Below are 19,230 nucleotides of genomic sequence, written 5' to 3'. Positions count from 1 at the left end.
ATTGGCTGAAACTACCCTCCTACCCCATAATGGTATTTTTTTTTTCATGATGAAATGACCAAACAGTATGAAAGGAACCATTTACACACACTGTTCATATCTGCTTGTTGATGGCCTGATAACTGCTGTCAGCCAGCAGAAGTGGATTTCAGAGTATATGTTCTGTGATTCAGCACTGCTGGGCATCCGTTGCAATGCACAGAAGTCAATAAGCAAACGTGTGATGTTTCCATAGGCCGCATTCACACAGCAATATTCTGGTCAGTATTTTGTAACCCAAAACTTGGAGTCTGTCCATAACATGTGTTTATAAATCTTTCCATTATTTTTTTACGTTCCACTCCTGGTTTTGGCTTCCAAATACTGATGCAAAATAAATACTGCTGTCTGAATAGACCCTTAGGGTATGTTCACACTGAGGTTTTTTTTTTTGGTGCGGTTCTTAACGCGGAAACCGTGCCAACAAACTCCTTCCGTTGATTTCAATGGGAGACGGAGGTTTTTTTTTTTTGTTTGGCAAAGAGAATGCAAGGCAGGTCAAAATTGCCTGCAAAAATACTCTGAACAGGGTCTTAGGGTATGTTCTCACACACAGGATACGTTGCAGATTTTCTGCAACAGAAAAGCTATAGCAGAGTCGCAAGAAAAACCCTGGTAAATCTGTCACAGAAATCCACAAGAAAATAGTGCGTTTTTCCTGCTCATTTTTCTGCGGAAACGTTATTTATTTTTTTGAAATCCCTTTTACCTGTGGATTTAGTGTTAAACATTGATTATAGCCAAGTAGAAAATATGTGCACCTGTGTATTTCCAGCGGGTTCTGCGTAAACGCTGTAAAAACCGCAACAAAACAAGTGTTGCAGAATTTCTGCTCTCCATTGAAGTCTATGGGTAAAACACGTAGCCTATCTGCACAGAACCCGTACCATAAATTGACATACTGCGGAATTGAAAGTCACACCGTAGAATACTTTCCGCATGACTTTTCTGCATTTCTTTTCCTGCAGGGTGGGCATAAGATTTTCTAAATCTCATTCGTTTTGCTGCTACTGTAAATGCTGTGGAATTTCTGCAGCGCTTATACTATGTGGGAACCCACAACCGTATTTCACACAAGTGTTCTAGCCACAGCTGCGCTCCCCATTGTTTCCCATGGCACAATTTGTATACAAACACTCCCTCACTCCACACCTTACAGGCTGTTAAGACGGTCATCCTGCGTCGATGGTACCAGGTTTCCGTATAACAGGTTCTATTAGACCTCCGTCTAGTCTTCCTTCACCTACTATACTCGTGTGGAAAAAAGATGCCTGCTTCCTCATTACTGTCATCGAGGCCTTGCATTCATCCCTCACCTGGGCTTCCTTACATGGACCTGGTTGTCCTCCTCTGACCCCCACCTCCCATTGGTTTTCTTTTAACCTATAGGTGGTGCACTACAAACAATTAGCGCTACTCGTCTGAGGAAGCTGTCCCATACATTCAGTACATCAGGACAACTTTTTTTTTTTACCCCAGTCCTAGACATCTCTGACTTTGCTATCCAAGTAGTCACCCCTTTTTTGGACTCTTTGGACCTTTTCCATGTCATTGTACCTTTTATGTTTTGTTAGGACTTTGTCATTTTGAAAAACTGTTTATTTTTCCCCCATAAATAGTACAAGCAAATATAAGAAACTTTTATGTAGATAGTGCCCCCCTGTAAATAGTGCCATACATAGCCCCCTCCTTTAGACAGTGCCATACAGCCCCCTCTGTAGACAATGCTATACAGCCCTCCCTGTAGACTGTGATGTACTTTCAAGTATCACAAAGAGGGAGAATCGATGTGGCGCGCAGGCAAATTTTTTTGATTTAAGCCACACCTCTAATCCCACCCAATCCCCGCTCATATACACCCAGTTCTCCCCACACAGTATAATGCCCACAAAGATGCCCCCATGCAGTAAAATGCCCCATAGCATGCCACCCATAGCTGCCCCCACACAATATAATGCCCCCCCACAGTATGTCTCCCATAGCTGCCCCTACACAGTATGCCTCCCATAGCTGCGGCTGCACCGTATAATGCCCCCCACAATATAATGCCATCCATAGCTGTCCCCACAGTATAATGCCACCCCATTATAGTAAAATGCTCCTATAGTAGCCACCATATAAGCCCCCCCTTCCCTACCCAATATAATGCCTAATAGTGCCTAATTGAAAAATAATAACAATTACTTACCTATCCACGATCCCACGACGGGTGGAGGATCCTTCTCCTCCAGTCTGTGCTGTGTGACTCGGCGCAGACATCCCTACATTGCGCCTGCCTACGCCGAGCCACTCACGGCAGAGTGAATGCTGGAGCACGGAGCTGTCCGCTCATTGCTCCAGCATTTAGGAAGCGGGACCAGCACGGTGTGGCTACAGGGGCTCCCCAGGTTTAGGGGCCCGGTCGCAATTGCATCCACTAGAGCTACACCACTGTATACAGTAGCCTGTGGCAGAGCAGGGAGATACCTCCCTGCTCTGTCAGTGTTCAATAATACCTGCATCCGAAGAACGCACACTATTGAATGTGGTGTCGCTACCGCTGTAGCAGCCATAGCGGCTACAGCACGGGCCCACTCATGCTGCGTGCCCTGCAGCGGCCGCTATGGCTGCTACAGCGGTAGTTATACCACCGCACACTGCTTTATAAGCTCCTTGTTGCTTCTAGTACGTGTTTTACTGTCCCACCCCAGTGCTTGATTCTAGAAAACCACTTAGGCCTCATGCACATGACCGCGTTCAGTCCGTGATACACAGACCGTATGTCAGCCGCATTTCCCGGACCGAACACCGTTCAGGGAGCCAGGCTCCTAGTATCATCGTTATGTATGAGGCTAGATGTCCCTGCCTCCCCACAGGACTACTGTCACGTGCTGAAGCAGGTTTTCAGTATGGGACAGAAGTCCCGCGTGGAGCCAGTGACTCATAGCGTCATACATAACTATGATGCTAGGAGCCTGGCTCCCTAAACTGTGTTCGGTCCGGGAAATGCAGCCAACATGCGGTCCGTATATCACGGACCGAACAAGGTCGTTTGCATGAGGCCTTACTGAAACAGCAGCAGCGTCCGTCTCTCTCACTCTGCAGGTGGTCCCTTCCCTTGCTCCCATTCCCCTCTCCATGGACTTCTATGGACAGCTGTAACCTGATCTCTCAGTGAGCTGTCTTCATCTCTGCCTCACCAAATTCAGATTTTAGCAGTGAACGAGAGTAAGTGATCAGTGAAGGAGGGAGGCAGAAGAGCCTGATAAGCGGAGAAAGTCATTTCTCTAAGATATATTACAAGGTTTTTTTTTTTTTATAGTCGCTGGGTGTTATGTCCGTAATGCAGATTAAAAAAAAAAAGGCAGACCCACCTCTACTGAGCCAAACTGTCTCAATAGGACAGGAATACTACATGTCAATCAGTAAACCTCTGCAGTGTTACTATGGTGATGCAGAAACCCACGCCTGACTTGTGTTATTGCTTTCTTTCAAAGATTCAGGATTTAGTTATTGTGTAATATTCTGCTGGAGGTAAATATGAAGAACGATTGAGTTCTCAAACAAAACTGTCTTTTCTGTACTAACCCTTCTAATCCTCTTGACCGCACTTCAAGGGGCGAGTGACTCACGGTCTGTGACACACGGTCTGTATGTCGCCCACATTTCCCGGACCGAACACACTGCAGGGAGCCGGGCTCCTAGCATCATAGTTATCTATGACACTAGGTGCAACTGCCTCGCTGCGGGAAAACTGTCCTGTACTGTAATCATGTTTTCAATACAGGCCAGTAGTTCCACGGAGAGGCAGGGACTCCTAGTGTCATAGATAACTATGATGCTAGGAGCCCGGCTCCCTACAGCGTGTTCGGTCCGGGAAATGCGGCCAACAAAAGGACCGTATATCACGGACCGACCACGCTCGTGTGAATTAGGCCTAAGGCTACATTCACACAACAGGCTTTTTCTGTGGACTTGGCTTAGACTCCAGGTGGCCCCCAGATTTCTGCTGCGTTTTTTTTGGTTTTGTTTTCAGTATAAATGAAGCTGCTGTTTTCACCATGAAAACCATCTCAAGAAGTGAGAGATCACTTCTTTTCTTTCAGTGACGCAGATTGCAATTCCACCCACTAAATACTCCAAACTTTAGGAACAACGGAACAGATTCCCGTTGATTAAAATAGGAGGCTTTCTACAAACATTTTTCATGCCATTTCCAACGCAGAAAACTGAATCAGCGTAAAAATTCCCTAACGTGAAGAAGCTGTAACTTGCACGCTGGAAAAATATACCTGATCACACCATAAAGGGTATATGAATACATCAATACAGAATTCCACGGTGGAATAACTGATACATCTGGATGTAGCCTAACCAAGCTTAAAAAGGATGATGGTATACTCTGACAGGCGCTTGACTGTACCCCCCTATACCAGGTTAATAACTATCTGCTGGGTCACCAGTTCAGTATGAATTTCCAACCTTATATCATTGGCGCGGTCACACGGATGTCAGTGTAATTTGTATCCCACTCCGTTTTTTACTTTCCACGTCATGAGCCATTATCTTATTATGCTAATTAGGCTATACTAGCGAAAGGGGCTGTAACGTTGAGGTTTCACTGGGCGCAGTGTCTGTGTTGGGTGTACGACGCTGTCCTATCAGCGTCATACAGCTTGTATCCTTCCCCACAGCCTGATCTCAGCTTCTATCATGAGATCACGCTGCGCATGGAAGGGTAGAAGGTGTATGACGCCGATAGGACAGCGTCATACAGTCAATACAAACACCACCTCAGTGAAGACCTCAGCGTTACAGCCCCTATAGCCTAATTAGCAGAATAAGAAAATGGCTGCTAACATGGAGAGTTAATAAACAGATTGAGATACAAATTACACTTATGTCATAGGCGCAGTCACGATGATGACGTGATGTAGGAAATTGAGCTTTACTGGTGACAAGTCCTCTTTAAATATATAGTCTAGTGGTGGAAGAATTACCAGTTGTCTATAGATTGACATTCCTAAGGCACAGAATATGCAAGTTACATGGGACAGTAACTCTCTGTAAGCAGTCTGACTTATTAGAAAGAGTGATTTCTCTATAGGTGTGTAAACATCTAATGTAATATAAGTGAAAAAAAGGAGTCAAATGGGTGACTTACGGTAAGGAAAAACCTCTGTAATACACCATCCAACGGAGCATGGCACAATATTTTTCTGCCCGATTCATACAGAACATATGAGCTCAGAGGCATCTACCGCAGAGTAAAGCCCCATACCCTTCCATGGGTGCCCCATTACAGATCCGTAAACAGGACCTATCGGCTTCTGAGAATAACACATAAAGTGATGGACGACTAAATGATAAGGATTCTTACCTATTTGGATCATTGGCACCGGATTTCCCTCATTAATACAGGACACAGTTTTTACTTTTATTTCAGCAGAGCGAGCCCAAACCCTAAAGATATTCTCTTCTTCTCTGGGAGGCACCAACTGTGATCGATACATCATCTGAATTCATTTTATTTGAATAACGATCCTCATTTAAAACACCATAAAATCGACACAAATTATTGAATCCAGTAAAGTAAAAATCTTAGTTCTGTTTAATTTTACACAACATATTACTTGTTCAGGTTTAAACAATCCAGCAAGAACACAAAGGCAGGGGCTTAGGAGCCTCCGCTGCAGATTCCATTGCTTTTCTCAGAGAAAATAGTGCAGCACGCTGCTCTATTTTGCTGGGAAACCGACAGGACCCCCCCATTAAAGCCAATGAGTTTCGGTAGGCGCCGTTGGTGTCCGTCATGCATAGGATCCGGCGCTTTCAGTTTTTTGTTCTGCTCCTATGACGGAATAGAACAACGCAAAACCATTACGCAGGTGTGAATACAGCCTAACTACAACGGCACGGCCTATTTAATACCTCTGGATGCAGATAATAAACCATTATTTGGACGGCAGCTTTTACATATTGCCAAAAATACTTCAACACTACAAAAAAAAAAAAAGTGATTCAATTCATCTCTTATCTACATTCTCAGAACCTGCTGATGCTTATTTAAGTAGTCATATGCAAGTTGTATTCATGCTCTGTGGTAAGTCAATGTGTGTGTCATGGGGACCCTCATGTGCTTTATAGATGAATGTTTTCCTCCAGACCAATGTTTGTTGAGATTACGTACCTAGCTAATTATACATCAGAGACACAAACAATGCCGAAATGGTGCCCATTACTAGTGCCGTGAAGGTGATGTTATGGAGTAATACGCTCAGAATTAATCCTTTGGTCCACGCAATGGGGGAAAAAAAAAAAAAAACTTAGTGGGAGAAGGGATGGTGAAAAATGAAAACAAAAACAGAAAAATGTTAAAATAAATCCTTATCCCACCCAGTTAAAAAACAAATAAAAACTGTCCGACATTAGTGAATCTTCCTCTTCCGACTTCCCAAACGTCTGCGTCTTTGTTTGTGCAAGTGGCGGAAATTGATGACGAGTCCTGTCATAGAACCGAAAAAACAATTATTTTCCATTTTAATATTTTTATTATCCGTTTTCTACACGTGAATTACTAAAGAAAGTTGTTTATATGCCCACGAGGCCTCTAAAGTTTTTGTTATGAAACCAAAGGTGGATTTTAACTAGAATATTAAAGTGTCCTTATTGTTACTTTGGGTTTGCATAAATCAGTGGTACATGTGAATACATCATTTTTTTTTAATAAAAGATCTTATTGGGAGAACTACTACTTGAAAAAATCCTGGTGGCCGGGAACACACTGTTTCCATCTCCTTTGACTGGCTGGTTATTTAGAAATATGGTTACGGTACATTTCTATTACTCCGTGAAAGTCCTTTTCTTATTACATTAGGTTTGTCACTATGTGTACCGAGTCTTGAGACTCTGCGGACCGTGGTTTTCGTGGCTAATATACACGTGAGATAGAACACAGCCTATGAAACATATGTTTGTACCTTCTCTTAATTTCTTCTATGGTCTATGCACAAAAATATTGGGCTATGATATATACAAATAGGATATAACAGCCATGATTTATGGAACAGTGTGATTTCTAATGGAGTATTTTTAAAGGATGTATTGTCAGTTTAAAGAGACCTATATAAGGAGATTGGCGCTATAATGTAGGTGACAGTAATGCTTTTTATTTAGAAAAACTATCTATTTTAAACCACTTTATGAGCGATTTTTAGCTTTATGCTAATGAGTTTCTTAATGCCCAAGTGGGCGTGTTTTATTTTAGACCAAGTGGGCGTTGTACAGAGTGTATGACGCTGACCAATCAGCGTCATACACTTCTCTCCATTCATTTACACTGCACTAGCGATATAGTTATATCGTTATGTGCAGCCTCATACACAAACACTAACATTACTGCAGTGTCCTGATAATGAATATACATCACTACCAGCCTGGACGTGATGTTTATTCAGAATCCTGATACTTCTGAATCTTTTCTGTGAGATTTCCAGCAAAGCAAACGTAATCTCACGATTCAGACATGACAGAGCCTCTTTAATTTGTAATCTAGAATTATTTATTTTTTATAGATATAGGATAGTATTGGACTCCTTTCTGTTGTGCTTTGGATTATACAAGGATCTATGAAGTTTTCTATCAGTTATATTGGGGGATTGAATACTGTTGAGCACCCAGCCCCAACCACATATGTTTGGGAGTATTTTTTGTATACGACTATAGTTATTTTGTGTTTGCATAAGGCTGGATTCACACGAACGTTGCGTTTTTGCACGCGTGAAAAACGCGCCGTTTCGGTTGCATTGGAGTTGCGTGTGGCATCCGTTTGGGCAGCGTGATAGCGTATTTAATGCACGTATGGCATGCGTTTTTTACGCGCGTCAAAACAACGGAGGGTGGAGTAATGGAGAGGGCAGCCTACAAAAAGACACCTTCTCCAACACCTGCTTGCTGTGAGCACATGTTCGCATCAAGATTTCACGTTACCTCACACTTTGGCCCGTGTTTGTTGTTTTTGGGTGGTTTTACAGGTAAAAAAAACTACTATTGCTGCAGATGTCAGTTTAAACTGTGCGCATGTGCTCAGAAAGTGAAAAGCCACTTCCTGGTTTGTAGTTGTTTTGTCTAGTCTGCTCAACTCATTTACATAGACTTAACAAGTGTTGCGTGAAAAACGCTGTGCGTACGGAGGTGCTTCCGTGTGCCCTGCGTTGTTTTCACACACCCATTGACTTCAATGGGTGCGTGATGCGTTGAAAACGCTGAATCAACGGACATGTCGTGCCTTTTTGGCAACGGAGCAACGCTGCGCAAAAACCACGCACATGTCTGCACGGCCCCATAGACTAATATAGGTCCAGGCAACGCGCGTGAAAATCACGCGCGTTGCACACGCGTATTTTACGTTCGTCTGAATAAAGCCTAAATGAGTGGTACATTTTTATTCATAAAGCTTTATAAAAGATCTTATTGGGAAAACTTCTACTTCCTGGTGGCCATTACTAGGATATATAACCTATATGCAGTGGTCTACAGCTCCTATAGGGCTGAATAGCAGTCATATACAACTGCATATGCAGAGTACCCGCATCATCAGGACATTTTGTGAAATTAAAGAAAATCTTTACCTTTAATTAAAATTTCCATGGTTACTAAAGACATTATGAACATGGATGGTCTGACTACCTCATTTAAGGACTCCTCCATTTTTCAAAATGTAAAATGGTCAAAAGCGTTCTCACCATATTAAATTACACATTACAGTACATAGAACTATGCAAATGAAAAGGAATTGAAACTTATGGATCATAAACCTCTGCTTGTTCTCGGCTCTTGACTTGAATTTGTATATAGGTCTCATTAAAACAAATACATTTAGAAAGTGGAAGACGATAAGAACTTACCCAACAACATGAGCACCAGGTAGATGGAAAGGAAGATGGAGAAGCTGATATTCACATTCAGAGGTGATGGGAGCTGGAGGCTGAATTTCCCGGTCTCCGTAAAGATAGGCATTGACAGGACGACACAAACAGCTGTGGGAGTAGAATTTAGTTTAGCGCTAGAGAACTGGGTGTTACCATTCCCCTGGTCAATGGGGGGTGTGCCTACACACTTGAGTACTGTCCAATCACTGCTGACAGGGTGTGTCCCTACAGTCTCACTCTATTTACAATGGGAATGGTACTGCCCAGTTGTCAATTTTTTATATACATTTCCAGGAGTAATGTTAGAGGAATGGCACAGGAAAAAAAATTCTAAGAAAAATTGCTCCTGAATTAGTATTTCATGGAAAACTCAAAACAGATGTCAGGAGAACAGACAGGTCTTTAAAAAAACGGGAGAAACTAGTGAAATAGTAATAAGCTAAGAAAATAATGTTTTCTTAAACGTGCGTTACATTATGATGGATTTTCTGTATATAAATATAGATCAGGCGTCCCGGCAACGTTTCCCGATGCCAGAAGTGATCCCATTCTTTCCTATGGGAGTTCTTGCATCAGTTGCATCCGTTTTAACGGCGAATGTTTAACTTCACCAAACAGGAAAACTTTGCAACATTTTCCTGTCCGGCTATAGACACCGAACCGGGGCACAGAATGTCATCGGTTGTGTCTGACAGGCTAAAAACAACTGGCCGGACGAAACGGATCTATGTGAACCCACATATTGCTTTATTTATGACACAACATTATTACTTACCTTCTGACAAAGAACCTAGTGGGTACAATGGAATCCAGATGGTGTATCTGACCCATGTGAGCAACTTCGACTGGATGTCAATGCAGGCCAGCATGTAGAATGGATATCTGGTGACATGGGAAGAGTTACCAACATCAGCTCCGATGAAAGGTATTGATCATACTATATGTATTAAAGGACACCTAAGTACCCATTTTCACCCAAGTATCTATTAGGCAAGGATGATAGAAACCTTATTTTTAAAAATAGCACTAGTGTGATCTTTGCAGTGGCCAATGCCTTTATAATTCACATACCCATGTCAGGTCTTCCATCCAGGCTAGAATAACGAACAGCAGGACAAGGGAAGAGGCAACTGCTGGCATTTTAGGTTTAGATCAGCAATAGTCACTTTTCCAGTCTTTACCCAGCACTGATAACATTTGTGGCCAACAGGATGAAAGCCAGCCTGGTCCGCTACACAGAACCGTGTAGAATGGCACCTAGTAGAGACCTGATCTGTGTGCATTTAGTATACTAAGCAGCCCCCCGTGGGTAAATTCCATGCGAGTGGCTGCTGATCCGTATTTTGCACCCTCACCATATAGCATTGTGGCCTGCTCGCATCCTGCAGGGATCTGGTGTTTTAACCTGCCCCTGAATCAAGTATGGCCTTTTTGTAGTGATATGAAGTCACTTTGATCCCATTTTCTGTGGTTATACTGATAAAATTCAGACTGATTCATTTGAAACACATATTTTGCAATTCAAGCAATAAAAAAATAATTTTAATTGTTATCCTGATATCTATAATTTCTCTGAAGATTAAATGGCATTTTTGGAATGAAGTCTCTTCCATGTTTCCACTGTACTCTAGCAGTCCCATTATCGGTTACAGGGTGCACCTTGCTCCAATGAATGGCACGCACATGGCCTACCTGAAAACCTCGATGGCGCTCCACAGGTAGAACACAAAGAAGACCACCCCTTTACTCTGCATTTCATCCATTTGTCCAAGGATAATAAAAAGTATGAAGTTCCTGCCCAGCACCTGCGAGACACAGAAAATATTATTGACATTTGTGCTGGGTATTCCTGCTAGTTTAATATGACCAATACAGAAAGCATAGACTAAAGCCCTCTATTACAAATAAGGTTCCTGTTGGCAGATCCTCCCACCTCTTGCTGGATCCTGCTCAGTATAGTTGGCTGCCACAAAAATTCACTCCAAGGACAAATAGATTGGCAGGAGGTTCACTTCCAGGTAAACCCCACCAATAGAGGTCCATACACACAGTCTACGTTTTCTGCATGATGTAGATCTGAGGGGGCTAGTTAAATGATTATTCTATTTTCTGACAGAAAGGAAAACTATTGGTCTCTTGCTGTGCTCCAGTAGATTTCACAAGTAGATGACTCACCAATAGTCTATCATTGAGACATACTGGCTCGCTTTGACATACAGCATAACATACATGATTGTTCAGGATGATCACACATGTTCATGAGAGGATAGTGATCAATAGTTTCCTGCTGAAAGGACTTTTAGTCAGCATTTATCTAACATGTATGACGGGCTTTAAAAATAGTATCATGAATAAAAACTATTGCGCACACACACACACACACACACGGAGGTCACATTGGTGAAGGCTGTGCTCTTGGGCCACGACTGATTTTCAGGTTACAAGGGTTCTCCAGAATGCCAAAATCCCCTTGGCACTGCTCAGGGGTTTATGTTCCTCAGAATCAGACTCAACGTTCTACAAAAATCATCATTGTTTGAATGACACTTGGCTAAATTCACATTATTGCCATGTTCACATTATCGTTATGGCTTCCATTCATAACGAAGCCATGATAGCTATGCCTGGTGCGTTTTCAAACAGATTCCGGCAAATATCGATGGACCCCATTGACTTATTTTCCAAGTCTATTCTTGCTGTCAAAAACACGGGTACCCCTGACGAAAACCTAAGAACGCCAATGTGAACAGAGTGTTAGAATGTTGTCAGATTTTTAAAGTAACAGAAGTCTTTGAGAAGTGGTGAAGTGGAGAGAGAATATACATTATGGAAAACAGAGGGTGGCACAGGGTGGTGCGAGATCATACATTTCTCCTCATATGTACCTAGGACATATCAAAATCAGAAGAACATAACCCCTTTGAGAAGGCAAATCTGATCTTACCCTTTGAGATCAGAAAAGCCTTTTTCAAATAAGGTTTTGGGTTAAGCTTTTCTGCTCTCACAGGACAGAATCCAATCATTGGCTGTAAAGATACAGCTCATGTACAGAGACATAATAGTTTCATGTGCATGGAGCCTAAGATTTATTGTCTAACATTTTACGCTAGTCTAAAAACGGATTTATGCAATAAATACAGGAGCTAGGTCATATCTGACCCTACTAAGCCTACTACTTATAGGGGTTGTATAGGATCAGAAAAACTTGCAGGCTAGCTTCCCAAAACAGCACCCCGCCTATCTACAGGTGGTGTGTAATATTGCAGCTCAGCCGCACTGACTTTAACAGAGGTAAGCTGCCATACACATAACAGGACTTATATTTAGGGTGCTGTGCCCCCCTCTGACACGAGAAATGGATAGGTTACGGACGTGAAATATATTTGGAGTACTGGCCATGTATTCAGACCTCAGATCACTGCACAGTCTTGCTCATAATACCTGGATTAATGCTGGCACAACTCCTGTTTTCACCAATCCTATTAAAGGATTTATAATCTCCAAAACAGCCAGGGTCTGGCAGAAATACATCATGTCCGACATTGTGTGAAACGTGTCATAGAAGGAGTCTAAAAGCAGAGAAGGCATAGAAGAGATTAGGCACATACTAAACGTTTAGAATGAGGACTAAACGAGAACTTTCATTAAAGCAGAACATTTTCGGGAGGACGTATTTATTAAGACAGGTGCTTCATACGCCAAACTTAAGAGCGCCGGAGTAAAATGTGCCTAATTAAGAGCTGCACGCCTAATTAAGAGGCCATCTCTGGCTGTCCGTGTGAAGCTGGTAGAGTTTTCCGCTATCACGCCAGTCTCTTGTGTAAATGATAGTAAATGTGTAGTGCGGTGAGCAGCCCCACCCCTTCCACTAAGCCCCACCTACTTTGTAGAAAACTGCCGTGTGCAGCGGAAACGGCACAAATGTTGCAATTTTTCCTGCAAATTGCGACTTTCGTGCCGTTTGAAGCTATTAGACACCAGAAAACTGGCGTACAAAAGTTAAGAGTCCCCCTTAAGGCCTCATGCACACGACCGTGTTTTTGCGTCCGCAATTCCACCGCAAATCCACGGGTTAATTGCGGACCCATTCATTTCTATGTGGCCATACCCACTATCCGTGTTTTCACGGCTCTCCGCATGTCCGCACATCCGTGCCGCAGAAACTCCGGACATGTCTTATTACGGGCCGCAAATGCGCTGCGGACATGCCAATAGAAGTCAATAGGCCCGTGGAAATTGCGGATACACCGCCGTGTGTCATCCGCAGTTTGCGGATTTGCGGAAGTGTTGCTAGGCACTTTTTTTTTTTTCATCCGCATTTTTGCGGATTACATACGGATGAACTGCGGATTACATACGGATGAACTGCGGATGACATTCCACGGAACACGGTCCTGGAATTTGCGGACCAGAAAAACACCACGGTCGTGTGCATGAGGCCTAAATCTTTTCACTCATTCATGTAACATTTCCTAGTGAATACACTGCATAACAACAGTTATATAATCAAAGGTGCCACAGAGGAAAACGGTGTCCCGGCATTATAAACATGGTTGCTCCCGCTGCTGCCTTTTATAGCGAACGAGGACTGGTTGTCTCACATAACCCCCATTGTAAATTTAGGAGGGGCAAGGAGACCATCTATAATAGGTTACCCAGCAATCATGTCAATATCAGTCACCATAAAATCAATGGCATTTCGAAACGTATTGGCCCACATTTTTATTTTCATGGCAAAAAATAAAAACATACAAAAAGGGTGGGGATGGTCTTGTACATGTGCTTTTAACCCCCATTACCAAAGGAAAGGTTAAAAAAGGCGAAATTTAGTGGAGCAGAGGGCTACTCATAGGTGTAAAAAAATAAATTCAGTCAAAGAATTTCAAATGCACCAGATTTATTAAGAGGTGAGCGTCATAATAAATGAGGTGAAATTCTCGCCAACTATCCTCTCCGATTTCAGTGATGCCATTATTAATACATATAGTTCATTCTCATTTCCAAAGCCCTTGTTTTCTGCCATTAGCGTCTGGTCATGATGAATAAGGGAGGAAAGAGATGGAAAGGTTTAATTGGCTAACTGCTCCCCTATCCATGCCCACAATACTGCCTACAGAGGTGTGATGGGTACATTATGCCACTCTTCCTGTGCTACTGGCATGCTTAATATACCTAATCTAAGTTATGACACCGGACTGGTACACAAACCTCTCCACATCAAGCAGGGAGCAAACTAACTCAGAGAACAATCTGGAATTTTGAAGTGTTTTCTTTTATTCACAATCTGATTTCAAGAGAGGCGGAGAGGTCAGTGCCACAATGAGAATTCTGCAAACCGAAGCAGTTTGTGAGAGTTTCTCTGTGGTAGAATCATTAGAAAAACTTCTAGCATGTTAGGTTATAGAGACATGCAAGAAGTTTTGACTGCTGGAGTTCCGGGTACTGGAAACGAAGGCGCAGAAGCACGTAAAAGTTGTTACCCTTACGCCTTGTGCACACGACAGTTAGTGCCGTCCATGTCGCATCAGTGATCCGAGGAAAGATAGAACATGTTCAATCTTTCCTCGGATCGGAGACTCAGACCATTTTTCACGGACCCAATTCACCCGCTAAAGTGAATAAGTCAGTGAAGACGATCGGGTGCCACTCGGATGGCGTCAAAAACGGCCCGAGTGGCACAACGGTCGTGTGTATGAGGCATTAGGATAGCAGCTTTTTCCGTCTCTCTTTGGGGAGTGGTGTATAAGCAAGTAGAAAGTTTATAGCACATACACCGCTACCCTGAAAAAAGTGGACCAGCCAAACGTTTCTGACCCATCGTTTTAGCGCTATGTGAGGGTCTCAGTATCTGGAGCTCTCCCGATTTAAAACTTCTGAAATGTCACTACGACATGTCAAAACTTTTTTAAAATGACAGTGACCATTTAAAATCAGCACCACAGGATAAAAAAAAAAAAAAAAAAAAAAGAAGGAGAGGTCTCATCTGGACAGCCCCTTTTTTTAATTCAAACTGCCCCGGTAGTAGTCATTTCCCCTGCAGTTGTTGGGAAATGTAACCATGGGCTAAAGCAGCCCTGACTAAAATTTACCGGCCTTTGTATGACCACAGTCACTACCAGTCACCATAAAAATGACATTTTGAAACATACTGGCCCACATTTTTTATACAGCTTACGCCTGATTTAGGTGGAAATAGGTTACATTTTCTATACAGGCTATTTTCCCTTAGAGTTATCAGTTGCCCTCCGTGAAGACTGGATAATTGCCTAGTGCAAAAAAAAGCTTATTAACAAACAATGACAAAATGATTGCTTATGTGCAAAACTATTTTCAATAATTATTTTTTATTATTGGTGAAAAATAAATTTTAATTACATTTTTTAATGTTATTTTTATAATTACATAGCTAATAAGATTGAAAAAAAGTCACAGGTCCCTAAAGTCTAACCTATAATCCTTCAGTGTTGATTAAGAGGAAAGCAAAAACCCCTATAGAGGCAGAAGCCAATTTCCCTATATTAGGGGGAAAATTTCCTTCACGACTCCAACTATGACAATTAGAATAAATCCCTGGATCAACATCCCATCTCTAGAAATCTAGTATCCAGAACGTGTAATATTATATTTTTCAAGAAAGGCCTCCAGGCCCCTCTTGAACTTGTTCAATGAATTAGACATCACGACATCCTGTGGCAGAGAATTTCATAGTCTCACTGCTCTAACAGTAAAGAATCCCCATCTATGAGCTATACAAAACTTCGTACTATAGGTTTCGATTACAGATTGTAATACCAGTGCTTGCTCACCTTTTCCCAAAATAAAGAGTCGGACGGTCATATTGACGAATATCCAGGAGAACCCCAGGAACTGCACAAGATTATACATGAACAAGTACCCACGCTTCACATAGAGGAAAGCTGGTAAACAGAAAATAGAATTCGCAGATTACTTAAATATTACTGCTTAATAAACACAGTAGATACTTAAAATGCATAATATATAACATTATATGTGCTTTTGTAATAAAAATGATCAGTCCAAGCAATAGCCATCTTGCTCCCTCCGTGTTTCTGGAGAGGAAGTGCTGAAGGAATATAGCAATAATAATCCCTCTCCATGCAGCTCCCATTCTTACAGCATGGTCTATTAGAAATAGATGGAGGGACACTGAATAGATACAGGACAGAAAATTGACACCCGACTTCCTATTTCCTGCCATCTTCTGTGGCCGTGTTAGTTCTCTCTTTAGCGAAAGACCACCAATATCCTAGCGCAAGACATCTCATCAGCGGGGAGGAAGCAACATGACAAGATTTATACTGACTCCCTTCCTCAGAACTTACGATCTTCCCGGACTCTCGATTCGGTCCTTATTTTTGTTATTCTCTCTTCTTCCTGAAAGATCATGACAAAAGTAGATAAAACTGATGCAAAAAGAAAAACTAAACATACAAAATGCACTGAAAACAATAAAACAAATATCCCAGCAATTCCTCCATTCGTTCTCCTGCTTTCCTTTGATCCTATTTTGTCTCATATTGCAATGAATATTTAGAAATCTCTAAAATAATCCTTATATATTTGTTCCAGGGGCTTCAGCCATGTTTCCCCTTCTCCACATAATCCTGTGTCTGGCTGTAAAACAACTGACTGCAGCAGGAGCCTCCCCTTCTGCCCTGTCTGCAGTAGGACACACAGATTTAGAAGGCCCACTCTTGCTAATCCCCGCCCTTCAGTCGTTAACCTGCTTTAAAAAAAAAAGAAAAAGAAAAGCACATAGTAGGAAATTAACCCGTGTTCAGATTTTTCTACAATACGGTTTAAAATATACAGAAGATCCTGCAGACTGATGAACAGTTTGAGAAAGTTTTTCTCCTGTTTACTTTAATAATGAACTTCTAGGTTTAATGTTCCTTTAGTCATGTTTCTTGGCCAGTAATGTTCACATGGGACTGATTGAATGTCCTCATAGGACTCCAGTACGTATGTATTTGCCGTACAGTTTAGACATGCTACAGTTCTTTTTTTTTTTACACCGTTGAACAAAAAGATTATTTTATCTTTGGGAGCCACTTTTCTTACAATATTAAAAGGGGTTGTCTTTTAACAGACAACCCCTTTTAGGATTAGAGCCATTCTAAAAACCATTGACAAAATCAGAAGTTACTGCTGGCTGCTCATTTCTCCTGCATGAACGGACTATCTCCGCCAGAGCGAGAGCCATTTTGGCTCATAGTGGGGGCAACTATAGGGAATTTAAATGTATTTTACTTAGTATTTTCATGACCCTGGCAGTTAGAGAAAAATTCCTGCATCATCAAAAAGCATTTTGGGTGATGATGCGAGGGTGTCAGTCTCAGAAATGGCAGCCCTAGTGGATACTGATCTCCCTAACAGCCGGGAGAACAGCCCAGCTAGTAGTCGGCGGGATGGTAATGCAGGTAAGCCAAGACAATTGATAGTCGTAGGGGATTCTATAATCAGGAAGACGGATAGAATTATTTGTCGCCAAGACCACCTCAACCGAATGGTTTGCTGTCTCCCTGGTGCCAGGGTTCGGCATGTGGTGGAACGGGTGGACAAATTGCTGGGAGGGGCTGGTGATGATCCAGCTGTCGTGGTCCATGTCGGTACCAACAACAGAATAAATGGTAGGTGGAGGAGCCTTAAGAATAATTTTAAAGAACTAGGCTACAAGCTGAAGGGAAGGACCTCCAAGGTTGTATTCTCAGGAATACTGCCTGTGCCATGCGCATCACAGGAAAGACAGCGGGAGCTTAGGGAGTTAAATGCATGGCTGAAGTCTTGGTGTAGAGGAGAAGGATTTGGGTTCCTAGAGCACTGGGCTGACTTTTCATTGGGGTACAAACTGTATTCTGCAGATGATTTGCACCTAAATGGAAGGGGGTCCGCTGTGCTGGGGGAGAGAATTCTAGCTGGGGTGGCGGAGTATTTAAACTAGGGCTGAGGAGGGAGGTCAATGTAGAAAAAAAAAGGGGTAGCCAGGTTAGAGAGGGGTCAGACTATATTGGTGGGGGGAGAAACAGAATGTGGGGAGAGGACTGGACAACAGGATAAGGAGATCCTTTCGTTACAAAACATCAGTGTAAATAAAAAGGACCGATTAATGTCAAATCACATTTCTGATAATAAAAGTGAAAAACTGACAGGCAAGTTAAAGTGTATGTTCACAAATGCCAGAAGTCTAGCAAGTAAAATGGGGGAGCTGGAGGCCTTGATACTGGAAGAAAATATAGATATAGTTGGTGTTGCTGAAACATGGCTGGACTCTTCACATGACTGGGCTGTAAATCTACAGGGTTTTACACTTTTTCGTAAAGACAGGACAAATAGGAAAGATGGTGGTGTATGTCTGTATGTGAGAAGTGATATGAAGGCGAGTGTGAAAGAGACAATAGTGGGTGAAGACTGTGAGGAGGTTGAAACCTTGTGGGTGGAACTAGAAAGGGAGGTAAACACTGAAAAAATTACTTTTGGTGTAATCTATAGACCCCCCAATATAACTGAGGAGATGGAAGTTCAGCTATATAAACAGATGGAGCGGGCTGCACAGGCGGGTACTGTAGTGATAATGGGAGATTTTAATTTCCGGGATATTAATTGGTGTCATGGTTCGGCTTCAACTGCAAAGGGGAGACATTTCCTCAACCTGTTGCAGGAAAATTTTATGGGCCAGTTTGTGGAAGACCCGACTAGAGGTGAAGCTCTGTTGGATCTGGTCATTTCTAATAATGCAGATCTTGTTGGGAATGTCAATGTTCATGAAAACCTCGGTAACAGTGATCACAATATAGTTACATTTTACCTATACTGTAAAAAACAAACGCAGGCTGGGAGGGCAAAAACATTTAATTTTAAGAAAGCCAATTTCTCCAGGATGAGGGCTGCAATTCAGGATATAGACTGGGAAGAACTAATGTCAAATAATGGAACAAATGATAAATGGGAGATTTTCAAATCTACTTTGAGTTATTATAGTGCAAAATTTATTCCTACAGGTAATAAGTATAAACGACTCAAACTAAACCCCACATGGCTTACACCTTCTGTGAAAGGGGCAATACATGACAAAAAAAGGGCATTTAAAAAATACAAATCTGAGGGTACAGCTGTAGCCTTTGTAAAATATAAAGAGCTTAATAAAATCTGTAAAAATGTAATAAAATTAGCAAAAATACAAAATGAAAGGCAGGTGGCCAAGGATAGTAAAACAAATCCTAAAAAATTCTTCAAGCATATAAATGCAAAAAAGCCAAGGTCT

The 19,230-nt window shown here is 42.1% G+C and overlaps 1 protein-coding gene across 1 annotated transcript in view; it reads right to left on the bottom strand.

Moving 5' to 3' along the window:
* Nucleotides 1-5,601: 5,601 nt before the first annotated feature.
* HACD3 (3-hydroxyacyl-CoA dehydratase 3) overlaps nt 5,602-19,230 on the bottom strand; it is a 46,439-nt gene continuing 32,810 nt past the window's right edge. Inside the window, exons 5-11 of the mRNA XM_075858298.1 lie at nt 16,292-16,343; nt 15,755-15,865; nt 12,390-12,517; nt 10,641-10,753; nt 9,724-9,830; nt 8,925-9,056; nt 5,602-6,523 (exon numbers count right to left, since the gene is read on the bottom strand). Of these exons, the coding sequence (XP_075714413.1) occupies nt 6,447-6,523; nt 8,925-9,056; nt 9,724-9,830; nt 10,641-10,753; nt 12,390-12,517; nt 15,755-15,865; nt 16,292-16,343 (720 nt within the window). The 3' untranslated portion in view covers nt 5,602-6,446. The remainder of the gene's footprint in view (nt 6,524-8,924; nt 9,057-9,723; nt 9,831-10,640; nt 10,754-12,389; nt 12,518-15,754; nt 15,866-16,291; nt 16,344-19,230) is intronic.

This window comes from Rhinoderma darwinii, chromosome 3, assembly GCF_050947455.1.
Source record: "Rhinoderma darwinii isolate aRhiDar2 chromosome 3, aRhiDar2.hap1, whole genome shotgun sequence".
Taxonomy (NCBI): domain Eukaryota; kingdom Metazoa; phylum Chordata; class Amphibia; order Anura; family Rhinodermatidae; genus Rhinoderma; species Rhinoderma darwinii.
Note: the sequence above shows the minus strand (reverse complement) of the source record. Positions and strands in the feature narration are given on the sequence as shown.